The 17677-nt window shown below is 43.1% G+C and overlaps 5 protein-coding genes and 1 long non-coding RNA gene across 9 annotated transcripts; 3 read left to right on the forward strand and 3 right to left on the reverse strand.

Moving 5' to 3' along the window:
* Positions 1-247: 247 nt before the first annotated feature.
* LOC9632146 (citrate synthase 3, peroxisomal) lies at positions 248-3443 on the reverse strand. The gene is made up of 14 exons (XM_024675238.1): positions 3281-3443; positions 3057-3231; positions 2920-3005; positions 2768-2863; positions 2657-2713; positions 2478-2605; positions 2314-2415; positions 2184-2259; positions 1991-2125; positions 1877-1936; positions 1716-1813; positions 1550-1670; positions 699-1505; positions 248-650 (listed from the first exon to the last, which is right to left on the reverse strand). The coding sequence occupies exons 1-13, from the start codon at positions 3407-3409 to the stop codon at positions 1473-1475; spliced, it is 1296 nt and encodes a 431-aa protein (XP_024531006.1). The 5' UTR covers positions 3410-3443; the 3' UTR covers positions 248-650; positions 699-1472.
* Positions 3444-5541: 2098 nt separating this feature from the next.
* On the forward strand, positions 5542-7937 carry LOC9632147 (citrate synthase, glyoxysomal). Of its 2 annotated transcripts, none has more exons than XM_024675236.1 (14): positions 5542-5694; positions 5761-5941; positions 5990-6075; positions 6130-6234; positions 6288-6350; positions 6447-6559; positions 6613-6732; positions 6784-6862; positions 6918-6991; positions 7043-7103; positions 7157-7216; positions 7272-7369; positions 7425-7548; positions 7630-7937. In XM_024675236.1, the coding sequence occupies exons 1-14, from the start codon at positions 5581-5583 to the stop codon at positions 7666-7668; spliced, it is 1317 nt and encodes a 438-aa protein (XP_024531004.1). In that variant the 5' UTR covers positions 5542-5580; the 3' UTR covers positions 7669-7937. The 2 variants fall into 2 exon arrangements, with proteins under 2 accessions (XP_024531004.1, XP_024531005.1); XM_024675237.1 differs by having other exon boundaries at positions 6787-6862.
* LOC9646451 (UDP-glycosyltransferase 85A5) lies at positions 7931-9502 on the forward strand. The gene is made up of 2 exons (XM_002970155.2): positions 7931-8463; positions 8529-9502. The coding sequence occupies exons 1-2, from the start codon at positions 7947-7949 to the stop codon at positions 9431-9433; spliced, it is 1422 nt and encodes a 473-aa protein (XP_002970201.2). The 5' UTR covers positions 7931-7946; the 3' UTR covers positions 9434-9502.
* A 2735-nt stretch (positions 9503-12237) lies between these two features.
* LOC9646452 lies at positions 12238-13413 on the reverse strand. The gene is made up of 5 exons (XR_002992400.1): positions 13084-13413; positions 12927-12983; positions 12755-12873; positions 12489-12699; positions 12238-12420 (listed from the first exon to the last, which is right to left on the reverse strand). It is a non-coding gene; the product is annotated as an uncharacterized LOC9646452 (long non-coding RNA).
* A 61-nt stretch (positions 13414-13474) lies between these two features.
* Positions 13475-15595, reverse strand: LOC9632148 (probable 26S proteasome non-ATPase regulatory subunit 3). Of its 2 annotated transcripts, none has more exons than XM_024675136.1 (8): positions 15429-15595; positions 15182-15363; positions 14938-15072; positions 14746-14882; positions 14642-14696; positions 14480-14590; positions 14179-14418; positions 13475-14078 (listed from the first exon to the last, which is right to left on the reverse strand). In XM_024675136.1, exons 1-8 carry the CDS (start codon positions 15556-15558, stop codon positions 13563-13565), a joined length of 1506 nt encoding a protein of 501 aa, XP_024530904.1. In that variant the 5' UTR covers positions 15559-15595; the 3' UTR covers positions 13475-13562. The 2 variants fall into 2 exon arrangements, with proteins under 2 accessions (XP_024530904.1, XP_002970446.2); XM_002970400.2 differs by having other exon boundaries at positions 14938-15075.
* Position 15596: 1 nt separating this feature from the next.
* Positions 15597-17495, forward strand: LOC9632149. Of its 2 annotated transcripts, none has more exons than XM_024675137.1 (10): positions 15597-15796; positions 15849-15912; positions 15977-16069; positions 16129-16380; positions 16429-16475; positions 16541-16582; positions 16637-16803; positions 16855-16987; positions 17036-17170; positions 17219-17495. In XM_024675137.1, exons 4-10 carry the CDS (start codon positions 16275-16277, stop codon positions 17363-17365), a joined length of 777 nt encoding a protein of 258 aa, XP_024530905.1. In that variant the 5' UTR covers positions 15597-15796; positions 15849-15912; positions 15977-16069; positions 16129-16274; the 3' UTR covers positions 17366-17495. The 2 variants fall into 2 exon arrangements, with proteins under 2 accessions (XP_024530905.1, XP_024530906.1); XM_024675138.1 differs by having other exon boundaries at positions 16867-16987.
* The last annotated feature ends 182 nt before the right edge of the window (positions 17496-17677 follow it).

The raw sequence follows: 17677 nt of genomic DNA on the forward strand, positions 1-17677 counted from the left end.
CTAAATTTTTTTTGCATTCCCTGAGTTGCAAGCCAAGTGGGAATGGTTTCCAAGCTAAGTGGGAGTGATTTTGGAGTGAATAAATGTTCACTCCACTCTAATTCATTGCATATCCACTACAAGAACAATCTTTTTTACACTTCACTTTAATATATACTTTGACAACCACTGTAAACACCATTGCAACACACATGCATTCTGTACTTCAGCTTCATAAGCATGGGATGGCATCAATTATGCACTCTACTGCAAAACACTTCATGCCATGTATTTCTATGCCACATCAGCCATTAACATGACTTTTGTTTTTGATAGATTGAGATGGTGTTAGTGCCATGTTGTTTTTGATGGAGATTGCCAAGTTATGTGGGTGAGCAAGATAAGAGGCGAGGCAAGGAAAAAGAGGCCATTCTTCTCGCATTTTCCAGTTAAGACGAAGATGGTTCCAATCCACCTGACAAAATTCCCAAAGAATTTCATGAGTCAAAATCATCGTCTTTCTTTGATCCAGTCGTACACCTCCATTGCTGCTCGTGCTTGACACTCGGATCCATCTCCTCAAACTCATGGGAGACTATGCACCGCCCGACTCCACCCCTGCTACCAACGACGAGCACACCTTTACCAGCAAGCTTCCTCCTGCAACAGTCCTGGAGCTTACGATCCCTCAGTACGTTTTTCAAGGACTAGAGAGTTACCTGGACAGGGTAGCGATCGTGGACACAGACAGGATCCCACCCAAACAAAGCTGCCATGGCCGTGGCAATCCAGCCTTGGCAAGCAATCGCCACGGATTTCCCAGGCCATAGCAGCCATGGCCATGTTGCCATGGCAAAGGCCATGGATTGCCACAGCCATGCCACAGCTAAGGCCGTGGATTGCCACGGGCACAGCATTTTCAACACTGCTGCCTGGAACGATCCATCCAGAATCTAAATTGTGCAAAGAGAGATCGCGAGGGAGATGTGTGATGCCAGAAATGGAGCTGGAATCCCTTCTCTTCGATCATGCAATAGACATGGTAGTGTTCCTGAGGCACCACATATGACGGGGTTTGGCAAAAAGGGGTACTTGTGACGCACGCGAGAGATGCAGCTTGGTGAGGGTGAGCAGCATCACCAAGGCCCGGCTGCTCAAGCTCAATCTGTTTGGAGTACTGCACGAGCTCTAGAAGGCCAGCGGTTTGCCTTTCGGCGCATGGAGGAAAGACGCCTAGGGAACGTTGTTTGCTACAAACAGCATGGATAAAGGGACTAGAGAGAAGATAACTTTCATTGCATTCCATGTAGGTAGGTTCCCATGCTTCTTAGTTGGGCTATATATATATATATATATGGTGGTAATGTTTCTGGTTGATAAACTGGATCTTGATCTCCTTGTTGATGTTTCCCAAGGCCCATGCGGTCAAATCACATGCGATTAGCATCACAAACTCCAGAATTTAATGGGTAAAAGGGTAATTATTATTGTCATTAATAATGCTGAAGCCATTCACCAATGTACAACTGGATAATGCACGTTAAGGACAGCAAATGCAAAATTGGCTTACTTGACGAGGTCTCACAATCTTGTTGTCACGCAAGTCAAGGCATTCTTTCCAGTGTGCTAGGTAGCCAACAACACGAGCCAATGCAAACAGGAGTGGAAAGTTTCCTTGAAATCCAAGAGCTCTGGAATATGAAATTAATGCAGTTGAAAACATTTTCAAAACTTACTTGAAAACAATCCAAGAGTAAAAGTCGATATTGGGATAAAGTTTCCGCTTGATGAAGTACTCATCTGAGAGAGCGGCTTCTGCTAATGCGTCTGACACCTTTAAAGTTGAAATATAAGAGTCAGGCTTTTTCTGGTACTTTTTCTTTTCTAATATACTTACCTTGATGAGCGGGTCATGCCCTACAATCTCAAATGCATCTTCTGCCAGCTGCCGAATTACCTGAATAAAAGAAAGATAAGAAACTTTCAAATGTAAAAGTGAGCAAAATTCAACCTTGACACGTATTTCATATGCCCTATGGATTCGATGGCCAAATCCAAACAACTTCTTCTTCTTGTTTTTTACAGCCTCTAGATAGGCTGGGATATTGTCGACGGTTCCAATCTCCTGAATCATGTTTGCACATGCCTACAACATAGTAAAAGTACCACATTCTTGCAATCAGGAAATTCCTTGCAAATTTTACCTCATTTGCACCTCCGTGAAACGGGCCTCCTAGTGTTGCAACTCCTGCTGCTAAACAAGTGTATAGATCCACGCCACTGTTATTGAAAGAGGTAAAGTAACAGTTAAAGCTGTAGTCTTAAAACACTTGCCATGACACAAGGTGTCGTACAGCAGCAGATGAACAGCTAAGCTCATGTTCCATATGCACAATGAGCAGCCTCTCAAGAATGCGAGCCAATAGCGGAGAAGACCTGGGAAAAAGAGAGACCAATTTTCTTACAGCTTGAGTATATAAAAACTAGTGGAGGGTGACCTTGTTGGGCTGGTATTATGGAACATATGCATGTAACGAAAGTTGGCAACGTATGGAAGCTCAGAAGATGGATTTGGCAGAACCATACCCTCTGCATGCTGGAATATATGTGCGATATAAATAGGTATCTGATAAACAGAAAGATATAATTCGGTAGCATGGAATAGCTAGAATTTCACCTGACCAAGTACGCGTGCAATGAGCTGGTCTTGGACATGTTTGTCCTGGTATGCACCCTAATTTCTAAACCATGTTAGAAAGCTGATGAGAAAGATGAATTACAATATTACCACATCAGGCTGTGGGTAAAACGAAGACATGGAGCTAATAGCAGTTGCCAGCAACCCCATTGCGTGTGCATTCTTTGGCTGACTCTTTATCAGGCCCTGATAAAACGAAATATAAAAAAAAGTATGATGGATCTCTTAAAATGTATGCTCACCATAGCTCCTTTGTGACAGCAAGTTTCCTTCCTGACGCTATCCTCAAATCTCGAAAGCTTGGCCTTGGATGCCAAATCTCCATAGACTGATGCACGGAGTGACTTCTATACGTTATTTAGGCTGAAAAACTACTTACTTAGAAGGTAAGCAACTTGTAAGAATGTGCAATGTTGTGCAAGTTCCTCCACTGGGTAGCCCCTAAATTTGAGCGTCCCGTCATTCCCATTGGCGAGCGAGATTGCAAACTTGGTGACTGCAGTGTTGAAATATCCGGGGTCAAATAGCAGCAGATCACCATCTTGTGCTGCGGCCTGCATTCAAAACAAAATGACATGTCTAAAGACAAACATGCATTGCTACCTTGTTGATCATTTCTTTGGCCAAAACAATTCCACCCTGTTTGATCTCAAGCTCAAATTCAAGCCCTGTCCTGGTATCTGCAATTGTGAGTAAACCAGGGCCGCCACCCAAAGCTTGATGCTCATCCATAATGGTTTTGATATTCAGCTCTCTGAAGTTCTCTGCTCTATATATGCATACTCTAAACCAGGCGTGACATCGGGACATTGGGACATCAGGACATCGAGACATTGGTGCATCCCAACATTGATCACATGCTCATTGGCGTTTTTTATAAAGCTGGCATCTGATAAAGCCTGCAAAAAGAACAATTCCGCAATGTCAAGCTCAAACTCCCTGGTATCCTCAACTGTGAGTATATCAAGACATTGGCGTTTTTTATAAAAGCTGGCATCTGATAAAGCCTGCAAAAAGAACAATTCCGCCCTGCTTAATGTAACCCTTATCCTCAACTGTCAGTATATCAAGACATTGGCATTTTTTTTATAAAAGCTGGCATCTGATAAAGCCTGCAAAAAGAACAATTCTGCCTTGCTTAATGTCAAGCTCAAACTCCCTGGTATCCTCAACTGTGAGTATATCAAGACTATACTGGGCACCACAAGACTATAAACAGCATATAAATAGATAGATAGCTATCAAGACATTGGCGATAACTTTAGAGACCTGCGTTGGACTGCCCGGAGCTTGGAAACACACTCATGTGGCCCCACATGAATAATGTTAAAAGAGAGATGCCATAAATCCATTGCATTCATGTAGATAGGTGGTGAGTTGCGATCGTGGGCGCAGCGGCGGCAAGCTCAAGCGTGGGTAGTGGGGGCCAGTGGGCTCATGGCTCGGCAGCCATGGCAGCAAGCTGTGAGTGGACAGCACCAAGCAGTGGGCATGGGTAGCAGTGAGCTGCGAGCTGGAGCATGAGCGGCATGAGGGCGGTGGTGAGCAGCATGGCTAGTGGCTTGCTCATGGCTCGTGAGTAGGAGGCTGCGAGTTGTGAGCTGTGAGTGGGGTGCAAGCCTGAGCAGGGTGAGGCAAGTGTGTGTATGGGTGGGTTTGTGGTCTAGGTGGTGTGAAGAGGTGGCGCTGAGCTTGAGGAGGCAGTGGCAAGCTGCTGCAACGATGAGCTGCTAGTGAAGGTGTGGGCGTGGGGCTCAATTGTTGGTGATTTAAGTTCATGTATATGTCTTATGCACAGCATATGATGTGCATGGCATCGGCATTATATGTGCATGTCATCGGCATTATATGGGCATGTGTATTTTCCCGCTTCAGTTTGAAATTTGAGGGCATTATGTTTTCTTGAACTAACTAAATGTCTAACTAAATATCCAACTAAATGTTTAATGTTTTAGAGATTTAACAAGCACATTTTTTGGTTTGCTTAAGCAAACTTGTAGATAATAATGGATATACTAAGAATATGCTTGGATATTCTACTATCTAATGGTTATTATTCATTTAGATTAATCTTGTATTTATAATTTGTATAAATGTTTATAATTTATAAACTTTTCTAAACACCTTATAGTATATTCCCATCTAATGGTAATCTTGTTGTTATAAATATGTTTATAATTAAAAAAAAATCTTAAATAGGGTGTATTTTAAGTAAACATTCTTATTAAAACATTTACTTTAATAAGTGTTATGTAATATTTAAAATAAACAAACAAACCAAATGTTGCTGACCATTTGGAAATTTCCTCACCAATTTGCTCCGGGCTTACGCACGCTGCTGCGACATTTCCCATGAAGGAAAAGAGTGCGCTAAAGATTCGGAAATCTGGAAATGTAATGCATAGCAATTTATTTAGTAGATCTAGACATAACTTTATAAGCTCAAAATAAAAACTCAAAGCATAAAAGGGATTGTAGAAAATTTATAAACTTTAACAATCTATGGCCAATGAATGATTGTGAAAAAGGGTAATTAGATGAAAAACCTTCTGTTTGTGAGATAACCAAACTTAATGTTCCACTCGCAAATACATTTAGTTTAGATCTGAACTGTCTCGAAGATCGGGTGGGGGGAGGGGGAGGCGGGAATATCGTGCTTGCCTACCTACGTCCTCTGGCTGGAAGCCTGCAAAAAGCCTGCAAAAAGAGCTGTTTGACGTCAACCTTGACTGTTTGATGTCTTCTGTAAAAGCTTGCATCTGATAAAGCCTGCAAAAAGTAAAAGATTGAATGAAAAGAACTACTATATAGCACATGTACATTATTACATAAATATGCAATTTTTTATTCTCTAAGAGTTTTTATTATTCACGTTGGTTGTTTGTGTCTAGCTTGAAGAAACCATGGCAGCTCCCAGTCAATCCAGGAAATTGCGCATCATCGATCACAGGACTGGGCTCACATACGAGATGGATGTATGTGAGCGAGGCTGTCTCAAGAGTTCTGACTTCTCCAAGGCATGCTTCGTTTTTTCGTTGGTGCAATTAAAAGACAACTTCATGTTCTTGTTCCTCTTCTCGCAGATCAAGGCTGGCGGAGATGGCAAGGGATTGAAGCTGTATGATCCGGGATTTGTGCATACAGCTCCCGTGAAGTCCACCATTGCATTCATTGATGGGAGGAATGGGATTTTGAGATACAGAGGATACCCCGTGGAAGAGCTTGCGGAGAGAAGCACATACTTGGAGGTGGCATATTTACTGTGTAAGTATACATCTTTTCAAGAAAACGGATAAATCTTTTGTGGAACAGGTAAGGGGAATCTCCCCACGAAGTCCCAGCTTTCTGAATGGGAAGCTGCAATCCAAAGGCAGTCCTCAATGCCAGAAGAGCTTCTGGCAAGCCACTACAGCTATGAGAGAGTGTTGTTGTGACACAATTTTGTTTTGCAGGCCCTTATTGGCGCTCTTCCTCGAGATTCTCATCCAAAGCAAAACTTTGCCACGGCCTTGTATGCCCTCATTTCATTCAATCCAGATGCAAATCCTCTAGTAGCGGTGAAGCTTTAATTTTTTCCTAGTATACAATCTTTGTCTTTGTACAAATGCAGGGACATGATCTGTACAAAACAGAAGCTGCACAAAACCTGCACATTATTCGTATAATGGGAAAGGTGATGTCTCATTCATCAATAATACATGTTTTTGGGGTCCATTGGCACCCAGCTGGAGGCATTAGACCATTGGTTTGTTAAAATGTGCCTTTTCAGGCTGCTAGCTTGGCAGGCGCAATCTACGTTCATATGGAGGGTCAAAAGCCCATTCAAAATCCGAACAACAGTCTCAATTTTTCTGAAATGATTCTTTATATGTTCCAGTCAATGTGAGCATTAAGCAAAATTTCTTGCTTTGACTTCAACTGCTTTCTGCCTTCAGGGGAGATCAGGACTTCAAGCCAAATCCCGCACTTGCAAAAGCTTTGGATGTGATTTTTGTAATATTGGCTGAGCATGAACTTGGTACAGCAACGGCAGCAACTTTACACCTTGCATCAAGGTGCTTTTCTTTTGGTGTAATTTTACTGTCTGCTTTCTACTAATTTTTCAGCAGTGGAGTGGATGTTTATACAGCAATTGCTGGAGGCACTAGTGCATTATCAGGGCCCAATGATATAGGGGCTGTTGAGGTAAACGACTATCAAACACTAGGATTTTCTGAATAAACGTTATGATTTTGTTAAGGCTGTTTTGGACATGCTCAATGAAATTGGAAGCATTGAGAATGTTGCATTCTACATAGAAGAAGCCAAGAAAAGGTATGAAGAAAATTAATAAATTATATTATACTAAATTATTTTTACTAACAGTAACACCAAACTACCTGGAATTGGCCACCGTGTATACAAGACATATGATCCTCGAGCGAAGGCAAGTGTAACAATGGCCTTTCAAAGTTACTTGACAATGTTTTAATTTTGCAGCTCATTCAAAAGCTAGCAGAAGAGGTTTATGACGTGGTTGGCAAGGATCCCCTGGTAGAGGTGTAATTTACATTAATGGACTTCTGTTCCAGAGCCTTATGTTTTGAGTGATCAGGTTGCAGCTGCATTGGAGAATGCCATTATTGCCGATGAGTATTTTATAAACAGAAAACTGTATCCTAATGCCACCTTTCACTTGGGCCTCTTGCTTAGGCAAGTAGTTTTGCATATTCACTGACATGGTTTCAAGACATGCTTTGATGTACAGGGCTCTTGGCTTTCCTAAACAATTTTTTGTGGTTCTTGTCTCTATTGCCCGAATTGCTGGTCAGTTGGCACACTGGAAAGAGTCTATGAATGACCCGTCAACTAGGCTGATGAGGCCACAACAGGTGAGTAAAAATCTCTATTCTTTTATAACATTCATTCATTCATATTCTGTTTTTACATGGTCACTGCTTTTTCTCTTGTAGTGGTACACTGGGCAAAGGCTTCGCCATTATTCAAAGTAATTATTTGTTTAAAAAATTTGGAACATGTGCTTGACATGTCTTGGAATTTACCCCGGTGGTGAAAGAAGAAGAAGAGTTTAAAGTCTCAGCAGCGCCCAGTGGGGCATGGGACTTGTTGCATGGCAACGACGACAAAGGCGTGCCTTTCGGACTCCTACTTCGCTGGAAGTGACGGGCTGTTATCCTTGTTGTGTTGGCGTGTCGGTCAGGAAAGCAAAGAAATTTCCCGGTGAGTGAATAAATAAACAGACAAGATAAGGGTTTCTTAATAGAATTCCATGGCTATGGAGGAGCTTGCTTCTTACAAGGGACATATAGTAGCCTTCCCTTTGCCACTCCAAGGCCATATCAATCCCATGCTCATTCTCTGCAAGGCCCTAGTCTCACTGGGCTTCTCCGTGACATTCGTCAATGCAGAGAGCAACCACAAGCGCCTCCTTGCTCACATTTCTGCCGCTCCAAGCACAGGAATCGACTTTGTTCCCATTCCCGACCACCTTGACACGCCCATCGCCACTGTCGACGTCCACAACAGCAACAATCTGCTACTCGTCCGCAACACAGTCCGCAAGATGCGTGCTGACTTTGAAAGCGTGCTTAAGAACATTGTCAGCAATGTCAAGGTGAAGTTCATTCTCTCGGAAATGTCTGTAGGTTGGACACAGGAAACTGCGGATAAGTTCGGCATCCCCAAGGTGACACTTTTCACTGAGAGTGCAGCTTCACTTTCGATCCAATATCACATTCCAGAGCTCCTTGCCAAGAAACACGCTCCTGTCCGACAAGGCTGTCCAGGTATGATTTCAGCATCGTTGTTGCATCGGTGTTCGACCCTGAAACTTCTGTTTTATAAATTTTAGATCTGCAGAGTATCGACTACTTGCCTGGATTCCCATTGATGACTACGGCTGACATTCCTTACTCGCTTAGTGCTCACGCCGAGAAGTTGGATCCGGGATTTGCACAAAGGGTCGAAAGGAAAAAAGTTTTGTTGAAGGCAAAGTGCGTTCTGGTCAACTCCTTTGACGCTCTCGAGCACGGAGTCTTCGCCGGTCTCCGAGCAAAATTCCATCAGACCGTGGTTCCAGTTGGTCCACTGCTGCCTCCCGCTTTCCTGGGAACCGAAAACGGGTCAAATAAGCCTACCACCTTGCCAGGTATGTGGCCTGCGGATGACACTTGCAAGCAGTGGCTGGACCGTCAGCAAGATGGCACAGTTTTATACGTTTCTTTTGGGAGCAACGCAACTCTCACAATGGATGACTTTGTTCGACTTGCAAGAGGGCTGGGGCTGTGCAAGCAGCTGTTTCTATGGGTTGTTCGGCCAACTTTAGTCCCGGGTTCATCCTTGGACGAGCTTTTGAAAGTGGTGAGGAGAAATTCCATATACGAAGGACAGTCGTGCACTGTTTCTTGGGCACCACAGCTGCAAGTCCTGTTACATCCAGCTGTTGGCTGGTTTGTCACGCACTGTGGATGGAATTCGACGCTGGAGAGCATCTGTGCGGGTGTCCCCATGTTGTGTTGGCCTCTGACGGCAGAGCAGAATCTGAATTGCAAGTTCATTGCTGACGAGTGGAAGATTGGTGTCAGATTGCTGGACGACAGTCGCTGCATTGAAGAGGTGATAACGGGGGTTGTGGAAAGCCAAGGAGACAGCCAGATGAAAACCAAAGTTAAAAAGTTGAAAGAAGCGGCCATCAAGGAATCCAAACTGATCACGAAGACCATTGATGATGCTCTCAGCTCTAAATCACGTTCTTAATAAGAACTTGGGCAGTTGATATCAAAGTGTTATGTAAACAGAAATTCAAAATCCATATTTGTGCGCTCACTGAAAAAGCCAAAGATGCCAGCTCTTGAAAGGGGAGCTTATTATCAAACAAAATGTCAGGAGCAAAAAATTGAATTGCAAGATAGATTAAGTGAATCTAATGAAGTTCAATTGATGTTTAATCAAACTGGTGGAACATGTACCAGCAGTAAGTCATTTGAAGGCTCTCTGTCATAAGCCTTCTCACAAAAATGTTGCCTTTGCTGGCTTTGTGAGTGTGCGCAGCACACTGGAGGAGCTGAGGATCACAATGTGCTTATGGATATATATTTTTTCTATATATAGTTTATACATTTGTGTTCCAAGATGATTTTTTAAAATATAGTTATAAAACTGTGAACTGAATATAGTTTTCAATATGCATAAAATATGGTTCTGTGAAGAATGTTTGCAGTATAAGGGTTTTGGAAACTAATATGAACCTCAGATTAATCTAGGGATTTAATTTGGGTATTAATCCCAAATATGGGTTTGGAATTCAAATTTCATTGTGAACCATAATGCTAAATATACTCTAATAAATATAAAGAATATAAAAAATACATAATATCATCACAATGAGCACCAAGCAATAACTATAGAAGTGTTAGACCAAGCTTGAGGGGATAATATCAATATAAATTCACAATTAACTCAAATGTATGAGTAAGATGAGAAAATATGATTACTAGGAAGCATGTTATAATAAGCTTAACTTAGTTACTTTAGACTTTCCATTATTATAATTTACTATAGAAAATGCTTTTAATTCTTAGCCATTATAAAAGTAATTTTTACATTGGATTCAAGTCTCTACATGACCAAGAGTGACATTTACACTGAAAGCCACAATGTTTAACTTATGTTTGACTTGTTGTGGTACATGCAATAAGTTAGTTAATATTCAGGTCATTTTGCTATGTTTTTATTGCATTTCCAAAGTCACTTATTAATTGATCTTCTTCCATCTATAAGTTTTCAACATGAGTTTATGAATTCTTAAGTCAGTCGATTAAATAATAAAACTTGCAATATCAATACTTTAAATCAAGGATAATAACAACCTCATATCTCTTTCCCCTATGCCAATTGAAAATGCTTAAAAGCCCTTTGATGAAATAGCTTTTAATGGCTATTTTTTCTCTATTTATCCCATAAGGTTCTAAAGATTCAAATCTTAATTTATTATTACATACACTACATTTACCCCTTGTTCAAGACGTCAATGTCCTTCATAAAACACCTCTATTTTCATCTATTCATTTATACTGTAGTTTTATGGTGGATCAATGTCTTCATTGATGAACCCCTATTAAGCTAAAGAGAATTAACACTTCCATTTCTACATTAAATCTATTAATTTTTCTACTATATAATTAGTCCCATAATTCTCCCTTTAAACCAATTGAAAAATGCCCCTTAAGCCAACTAAAAAAGGCTTAAAGGCCCTTTGATGAAAAATCCCCTAAAGTTCTAAAAATCCACAGTATTTAAATTTCAATCGATAATTATATAGATCACTCACCCCTTTTTCAAGATGTTAATGGAACACTTTTATTTCTATCCATCCATCTGTATTAAATTCTTCTCCTACAATATATCTTTCAATAAACAAAACCATACTGTAGTCTCATAATGGATTAATGAAACCTTTATTGAGCCAAAAGGGAACAAACACCTTTATTTACACATTAAATGGAACCCTTACTAAGACAATTGCAATCCTATAAAATCCTTACTAAACCAAGGGGAATAAATACTTCCATTTCCGTATAAAATTTACTAATCCTTCCATTATATAAACTAGTCCATACTATGCTAATGCACTAGTAAGGGTTCCATTGATCTATAATGGGATTACAATACAACTTTGTTTATTAGACATCCATTATCAAAAAATCTACTATAAGACTAATTTACATAGTGGAAGGATTAGCATATTTAATGTGAAAATTAAGGTGTTAGTTTTCCTTGGCTTAATAAGGGTTCACTATAGGACTATGGTATGACTTTGTTTGTTAAATATTTGCTATCATAAAATCTATTATAGGACTAGTTTACATATTGCAATTCTATTGTAGATTAATAGAATCTTTATTATGCCAAAAGGAATTAACACCTCCATTTCCATATTAAATCTACTAATCTTTTCACTATATAAATTAATCCCATAGTTAAATATTTTAATAATGAATATTTAACAAACAAAGCCATACTATAGTCTTATGGTGGATCAATAAAACCCTTATTGAGCCAAGAGGAACCAACACTTCCATTTTTTTCATTAAATCTACTAGTCCTTACACTATGCAAACTAGTCTTATGGTAAATCGTACTATAGTCCCACAGTGGATTAATGACCTTTACATTAAATCTATTAATCCTTCCACTATGTAAACTAGTAATCTTCCACTATGTAAATTAGTCTTTAATGACCCTCTACATTAAATCTATTAATCTTTCCATTATGTAAACTAATCTTTACTAAGCCAAGGGGAACCAACACTTTTATTTCTACATTAAGTCTACTAGTCCTTCCACTATATAAACTAATTCTATAGTGGATCTTTCGATAATGGATATTTAACAAACAAAAATATACAATATATTATTTTTATAATTATGGGGTAAAAATATACCTTATTCAAAGGTATATTATATTTTTTGATAACTACTAATCAATGGGAATCAAACCCATGCCATAATACCTCTTGTATCTTTCTCCCTTTAAGTCAACTAAAAAAAAAGGCAATTGCTTAATAAGAGAGTCTTTAATAATTATTTTATCACAATGTTTCAAAAATCCATGGTAATAGTGTATCCATGATCATATACACTACACTTATTAAGTAGCTTATAATAGCTAAATCAGTAGCGTCTGGGATGTTATCTCCTTTGGCACAGTAGCACAGCACTGACAGAACTTTCAAGCCTCTTTTCTGTAGCGGAAAACCAAGGCAGGGAAGATTTTAGACTGGTTTTCACCACTTTGAATGAATAGACGTACCTTGAAGGACGTGAACAGAGCAGTAACCGGCAGTCGCGAGAGGTAGTCTTGGTCATGCTCTCCGACTCTACCATCCATCGCATATCTCAGCACAGAAAACTCGAAGGGCTCGGTGTGCTGACCGGATTGTTTCACGTCCAGCCAGCCTAGTCTCTCGCACAGCTCGTCTTTGCCATCTTCATTGGCACTGGACTGATAGTACACTTGAGGCCTGGAAAAGGAAGGAGAAACGCATTAGCAAGTGAAGTAATACCATCGGATCGTACCCAGCGTTGTGGAGGTGGTGTCTCTTTCCCGAGTCCAAGCCGGATAGCACGACGACGTTTTCAAATCCCTCACTCTTCGCCCAGTCGGCCAGATTCTCGGCAAACTTAAGCGAGGAGCCCTGAAGCATCTCATATAATCTCAAGTGATTCGTGAAAAAGTTCTAAGTCCTACCTTGACAAGAGGCGATCGCTGTTGCAAGACTGATGTCACTAGCAGAATCCACGTACACTGCAAAAGCACAAGATAGCGTGAGACGAGAAGAAGAAAAGAAGAGCAAGAAGGAAAAGAGGAGAAAGAGAGATTCCTCTACTTCTCTCTTGAAACTTACATTCCATTGCGACTGCTAATTCGCCCCGAGGCTCGGGACCAAATGCCAAGAATCCGACCCTGGGCATTCCATACGTCGAGATCCACGGCGAGCTGGCCCGCATTTCCAATCCAAAGGCCTGGATTGAAACTCACCAGTACGAGCGCCTTGCGTCGCCACAAAACTCCATATGGACGAAGAACCCTAGGTTAACAATAAGTGGTTCAGGAGTTTTTAAAATCATCTTAGGTCAGTTGATGGCGACTCACACGACTTAAGTTACTCATCATCATCACCACTAGGCATCGAACGATGGACCTCTCAGTCCACAACCCAACACCTTAGCACTGAGCCAACTGGCCCAGTCCTGTGAGAATGTAACACGTCAATAGTTTTACGGAAAACACTCGGGTTTTAGGCTTTAAGGCTTTAAATTAGGGCTTTTCACTTCTCGCGCGTTTTTTATGTTTAAAAGTTTAAAGAAGAAAGAGGGGGGAATTTTAGAAATCGTCGTCCTCCTCCTCGGCGATGTGCTTGGCGAGCTCCTGCTCCTGCTGCTGCCGCTCGCGCCGCTTCTCGGCGCTCTCCAGCTCCTTCTTGTGCGCGTTGGGCGGGAAGCGCAGCGCCTTGACGGCATCGTTGTAGGTGTTGAGGCAGAAGGCGATGCGCGAGTGGAAGGCGAGCTGCGGCTCCTGCGTCGAGTAGATGTCGCCCGTCTCGCGCGACTGCATGAAGCCGCGGGCGTGGTCGATCACCGCGTCGATGCCGCCGTCGCGGATGGCCTTGGCCACCATGCTCTCGGCGTCGCTCACGGCGCTGTCGGACGAGAGGTGGAGCTTGGCGGCCACGTCCGCCAGCGAGATGCGGGAGTAGGAGATGCTGATGTTGCGCAGGCCCGTCCGGATCACGTTGTGGCGCAGCCGGACGATGAGGTTGTGCGTCTTGTCTCGCGAAAAGATTGGCGAGAAGTTGTCCGCCACGGATTTAAACAACTCCAGGTCTCCAATGCGAACAGCCTGCCAAACACAAGCACTCTAATCAGTCGAAGAACAATGCAAAGAAGAAACTTTGCACAACCAATCTGCCAAGAAGAACACAATCCAAGTTTTTACGTACGTTTGTTAGCTCGAAGTAAGGGCGGAGCGCGGCCTTCATACCCCGTTGCATGAACGTTGTCCTCTCCGGAATCTCGCCCAGGAGAAGCCTCACGATCACCGCCCACTTGTTGCACTGTATCCGGAAGTCGTGAGCGATTGTCGGTGCCTTTCTCGCGGCCTGCATCAGCGAGTCTTTGGCATCTGTGTACTCGAGCTGAATAGTTCTGATCTTCCCCAGGTAAAAGAGGTAGCGGCAAAGCTGAGGAAACGGTTTGGACGTTAGGCAAGGCAGAAAACTTATTCTAGTCGATGAACCAGACCTGCTGATTCGCGTGCGACTCCGCTCTTTGCGACTTTGAGCGGAGCTTCTCTGCTTGATCGTACAGATTGTAGTGAAGGTAGTTCCGTAACAGCAGGTTTAGTAGAGTTTCCTGTCAGGATAGCTGTTGAGCAATCACGAACAAGTCACAAACAACACTTACCTGTCCCAGCTCGTCGTGGCGAAGTGTAGCAGTCTGATGCAGAGAAAGAAGTGTCCTGGAAACCATTTGATTAGAAGCCAGTATATGCTGAACGCATGTAATACCCTCGAATATCAGCCAGTGAATCGATGCATTCGTAGCTGAGTGAGTAGTAGAAATACAGTCTCGAGGCCAACACATCCAGAGTCCTCCGGTTTAGCTGCTGCAATCTCTTGATGCCGGCATCTGCACAAGCTTTCGCCTATGGAACAAGATTAGAAATCCTGCTGGCTGGAAGGAAAAAGAAATTCCTTCACCTGTTTATACTGTTTCTGATCGTGCAAGTAGATGAGAACAAGGAGGTAGCATAGGATTTCCAGCTCCGGGAGTACGTTCGGCTTATTGGAAACTTGCGACGGCATATCAACTTCCATCGACACCTTGTCCTCCTCCTGCTGCAAATAGAACAAATGTCTCAGACAACGCAAGGAAAATTCTTGGAGCTAAGAAGAAAAACGAAGAAGAAACACCAGACCAGAAGAGAAACACATGCCAGCATACCTTCTTCACAAACTGGAGCACTGAGTCCGCATCGGTGGACATGACATACTTGACAAACGCGGCAAGAGACCCTGGCTTGAGCTTCCGCTTTATGACCATCACATTCCGGACAGCACGAACCATGAGCCTCATCTCTTTCGTGCTCACGCCCTTCTCCACCAGGGCCGCAATGCTCTTCAGATCTACACGAGAGCTCGAGAGATTGGTCTCTAGGGCTAGGAAGAAAGAGGAAATGCACGAATCTTACGCGAGAGAAGCGACGGCCCGGCCTGGTCCTTGCGATCCGGCGACGACACCGCCGGCGCCGCCTCCTTCATCTCCACATCCTTGCTCTTGGGCGCCGCGGGCTCGGCCTGCTGCTCTGGAAGCGCTCCCATTCGATTACCCTAGATAAAAGTTTTTAGGGTTCTTGAGAAGTCACTGGCATTTTAGGGTTCTTGAGCTATGAACAAGTTCAATGCCGCGCAGCGCAATCTCCAGCGCGATAGGCGCCACAAGAAGGCTCAGGAGAAGCGATTGAGGCTGGGCCTGCAGTCGCTCAAGCTGTCCAGGCAATCGGCGTCGCGCACCCCATCGGGCAAGCGGCAGCGCAAGTTAGAGAAGAAGCTGCGCCGGGTATTCTTGTGAGGGCTTTCAGGGATTTTGCTGAGCTACTACTGAATTGCAGGCGCAGAAGGAAGTTTTGGAGAGCGGCCTCGTGTCGGTGCAAGACATTGAGATGATCTGTGCAGGTTTCTCTCGATCTCTCTCCAGCTCCAGTGATATTTCTTTCTTCTCTGATCCTCTTCTTCCTAGATTCGGCTCCTGACGCGCCAGCGGCCTCCTCCAAGGGATTTTCTCTCAAGCTGAAGAAGCAAAGGAAGCTCAAATTGAAGAAGAACAAGCCTGGTAAGCAAGCTCTCTCGATTTCTCGTGTTCTTCATCCTCTACATTCATCCCTGTGGCAGCCAAAGCGAGCATCGATACTGAATCCACGCCACAAGCGATGATCCAGTAGATCTCTTGTAGCGGTGTTTGTGACGAATAGAGAAGGAAATCTTTTTCTTGTAGCGTTTCTTTGTCCAGGGTTTAGGGTTCTTAGTTTGTGGAATAAATGGAGCCGTGGGAGCGCCATGCCGCTGGCGCTGGAATCAAACGCTTCTCATACGCTGCTGTGGCGGATCATCCCCGCGCTGGATTCCTCGTCACTTGCGCATTTCGTAAGTGATTGATCGATTCTTTGCTTCAGATTTAGAGATTTTTTTCAGGACGCGAGAAGAGTGCTACCAAGGAGATAATGGACATTCTTCCTCAGGTATGAGCTTTCCATTGTAGAAGAGAAAACTAACAAAGCTTTGCTTTGTGCTGTTCTTCTTTTAGTACATTGGAACTTCCAGCAGCATTCCTGGAGACGAGACCCCGGTGAGAGCTGTCCTTTCTCTGGATCTGGAGTTTTTACATGAATTGTAAGTGTAGAAGGAAAACGAGGACAAGAGCACTGCTTCTCCGAGCGGCATTTTCTCGCTTATCAAGCTCTCCGGTAGCGGCATTGTCTTCCTTTCGACTCCAGATGATACAGATGTTGTGAGCGTTCTATCACGAGTTCTAGACGACATAAGAGCTCCACACACGAAGCCTTTCTCGTAAGTTTTCGCTTTCTCTCTGACCTCTAGGATTTATTTCCTCTTTTGAAGGTGGTGTAACAGGCTCACTCCAGTGCAGGCGACGTGCGCATCAGAGGAGGAAGCCATCTTCGTCACAGTTCTGGGGCTCTTGAGAGACGACGCCGGAGGAATCGTCTCAAAGACCGGAAGAAGCAATCTCAAGGTAATGACCATTAAAGAGTTTGCTCTCTCGTCACTTAGCTTTGTGCAGTACGCGGTGGGATTCAACAGTAGAGCTGCCGAAGATGGCAACACTGGCGTGGAGCGAGACGGGTGCATCGCAGCAGTGGCAAGAGCCATGCAAGAATTCGAGCAGCAGGCCTCTGTCAACTTGTCGAATCCAGAGGTAAGGTCTCTCAATCTTTGGAGGAATCTTATAGTTTCTTCATCGTAGATCGTGGTGGCCGTGGAGCTGATTCCTCTGGTTGGAAAGACTACTCCTCTGGCTGGAATTTCTTTGCTGCCCAAGGAAGTTGTAAATGCGAAGCCTCGGATTTCCATCAAGCCCTTGACATCTTTCAAGAAACAAAAGCTTTGTTAGAGTCATACGATTTTAAAGCACGAACCCTAAAACTAGGGTGATGGCGTCTTCTTCAAAACCAACGCTGGTTCTCGACATGGATGAAACACTGATTAGCAGCTTGCGATTTGGAAAGGAAGATGAGTGCTTATCAAGGAGTCTTTGGCATACCAGAGTGGAGGATTGGAATTTCCCATGGCTGTATGTTACTAAGAGACCAGGGTTGGATGAGTTCTTGGCTGCTATGGTAGAAATTTACACCATAGTGATCTACACAAGGTCAATATCTTTCCATGCACGACGGATCGTGGATGAAGTGATTGATCCACATGG

The sequence above is a fragment of the Selaginella moellendorffii genome, unplaced genomic scaffold (genome assembly GCF_000143415.4).
Source record: "Selaginella moellendorffii unplaced genomic scaffold, v1.0 SELMOscaffold_14, whole genome shotgun sequence".
Classification (NCBI taxonomy): domain Eukaryota; kingdom Viridiplantae; phylum Streptophyta; class Lycopodiopsida; order Selaginellales; family Selaginellaceae; genus Selaginella; species Selaginella moellendorffii.

Coding starts and splice junctions, on each gene's coding strand:
- LOC9632148 (XM_002970400.2), bottom strand. CDS start 15,558: ATGGGAGCGCTTCCAGAGCAGCAGGCCGAGCCCGCGGCGCCCAAGAGC. Junction 15,076..15,181: donor TGCTCCAGTTTGTGAAGAAG/GTATGCTGGCAT, acceptor TTCTATTTGCAG/CAGGAGGAGGACAAGGTGTC. Junction 14,419..14,479: donor AGTCGCACGCGAATCAGCAG/GTCTGGTTCATC, acceptor CCGTTTCCTCAG/CTTTGCCGCTACCTCTTTTA.
- LOC9632146 (XM_024675238.1), bottom strand. CDS start 3,409: ATGGATGAGCATCAAGCTTTGGGTGGCGGCCCTGGTTTACTCACAATT. Junction 3,006..3,056: donor ACAAGTTGCTTACCTTCTAA/GTAAGTAGTTTT, acceptor TCCGTGCATCAG/TCTATGGAGATTTGGCATCC. Junction 2,714..2,767: donor TTTACCCACAGCCTGATGTG/GTAATATTGTAA, acceptor TTTAGAAATTAG/GGTGCATACCAGGACAAACA.
- LOC9632147 (XM_024675236.1), top strand. CDS start 5,581: ATGGCAGCTCCCAGTCAATCCAGGAAATTGCGCATCATCGATCACAGG. Junction 6,351..6,446: donor TTATTCGTATAATGGGAAAG/GTGATGTCTCAT, acceptor GTGCCTTTTCAG/GCTGCTAGCTTGGCAGGCGC. Junction 7,104..7,156: donor CATATGATCCTCGAGCGAAG/GCAAGTGTAACA, acceptor TTAATTTTGCAG/CTCATTCAAAAGCTAGCAGA.
- LOC9632149 (XM_024675137.1), top strand. CDS start 16,275: ATGGAGCCGTGGGAGCGCCATGCCGCTGGCGCTGGAATCAAACGCTTC. Junction 16,988..17,035: donor CCGGAAGAAGCAATCTCAAG/GTAATGACCATT, acceptor AGCTTTGTGCAG/TACGCGGTGGGATTCAACAG. Junction 17,171..17,218: donor TCAACTTGTCGAATCCAGAG/GTAAGGTCTCTC, acceptor TCTTCATCGTAG/ATCGTGGTGGCCGTGGAGCT.
- LOC9646451 (XM_002970155.2), top strand. CDS start 7,947: ATGGCTATGGAGGAGCTTGCTTCTTACAAGGGACATATAGTAGCCTTC. Junction 8,464..8,528: donor TGTCCGACAAGGCTGTCCAG/GTATGATTTCAG, acceptor TATAAATTTTAG/ATCTGCAGAGTATCGACTAC.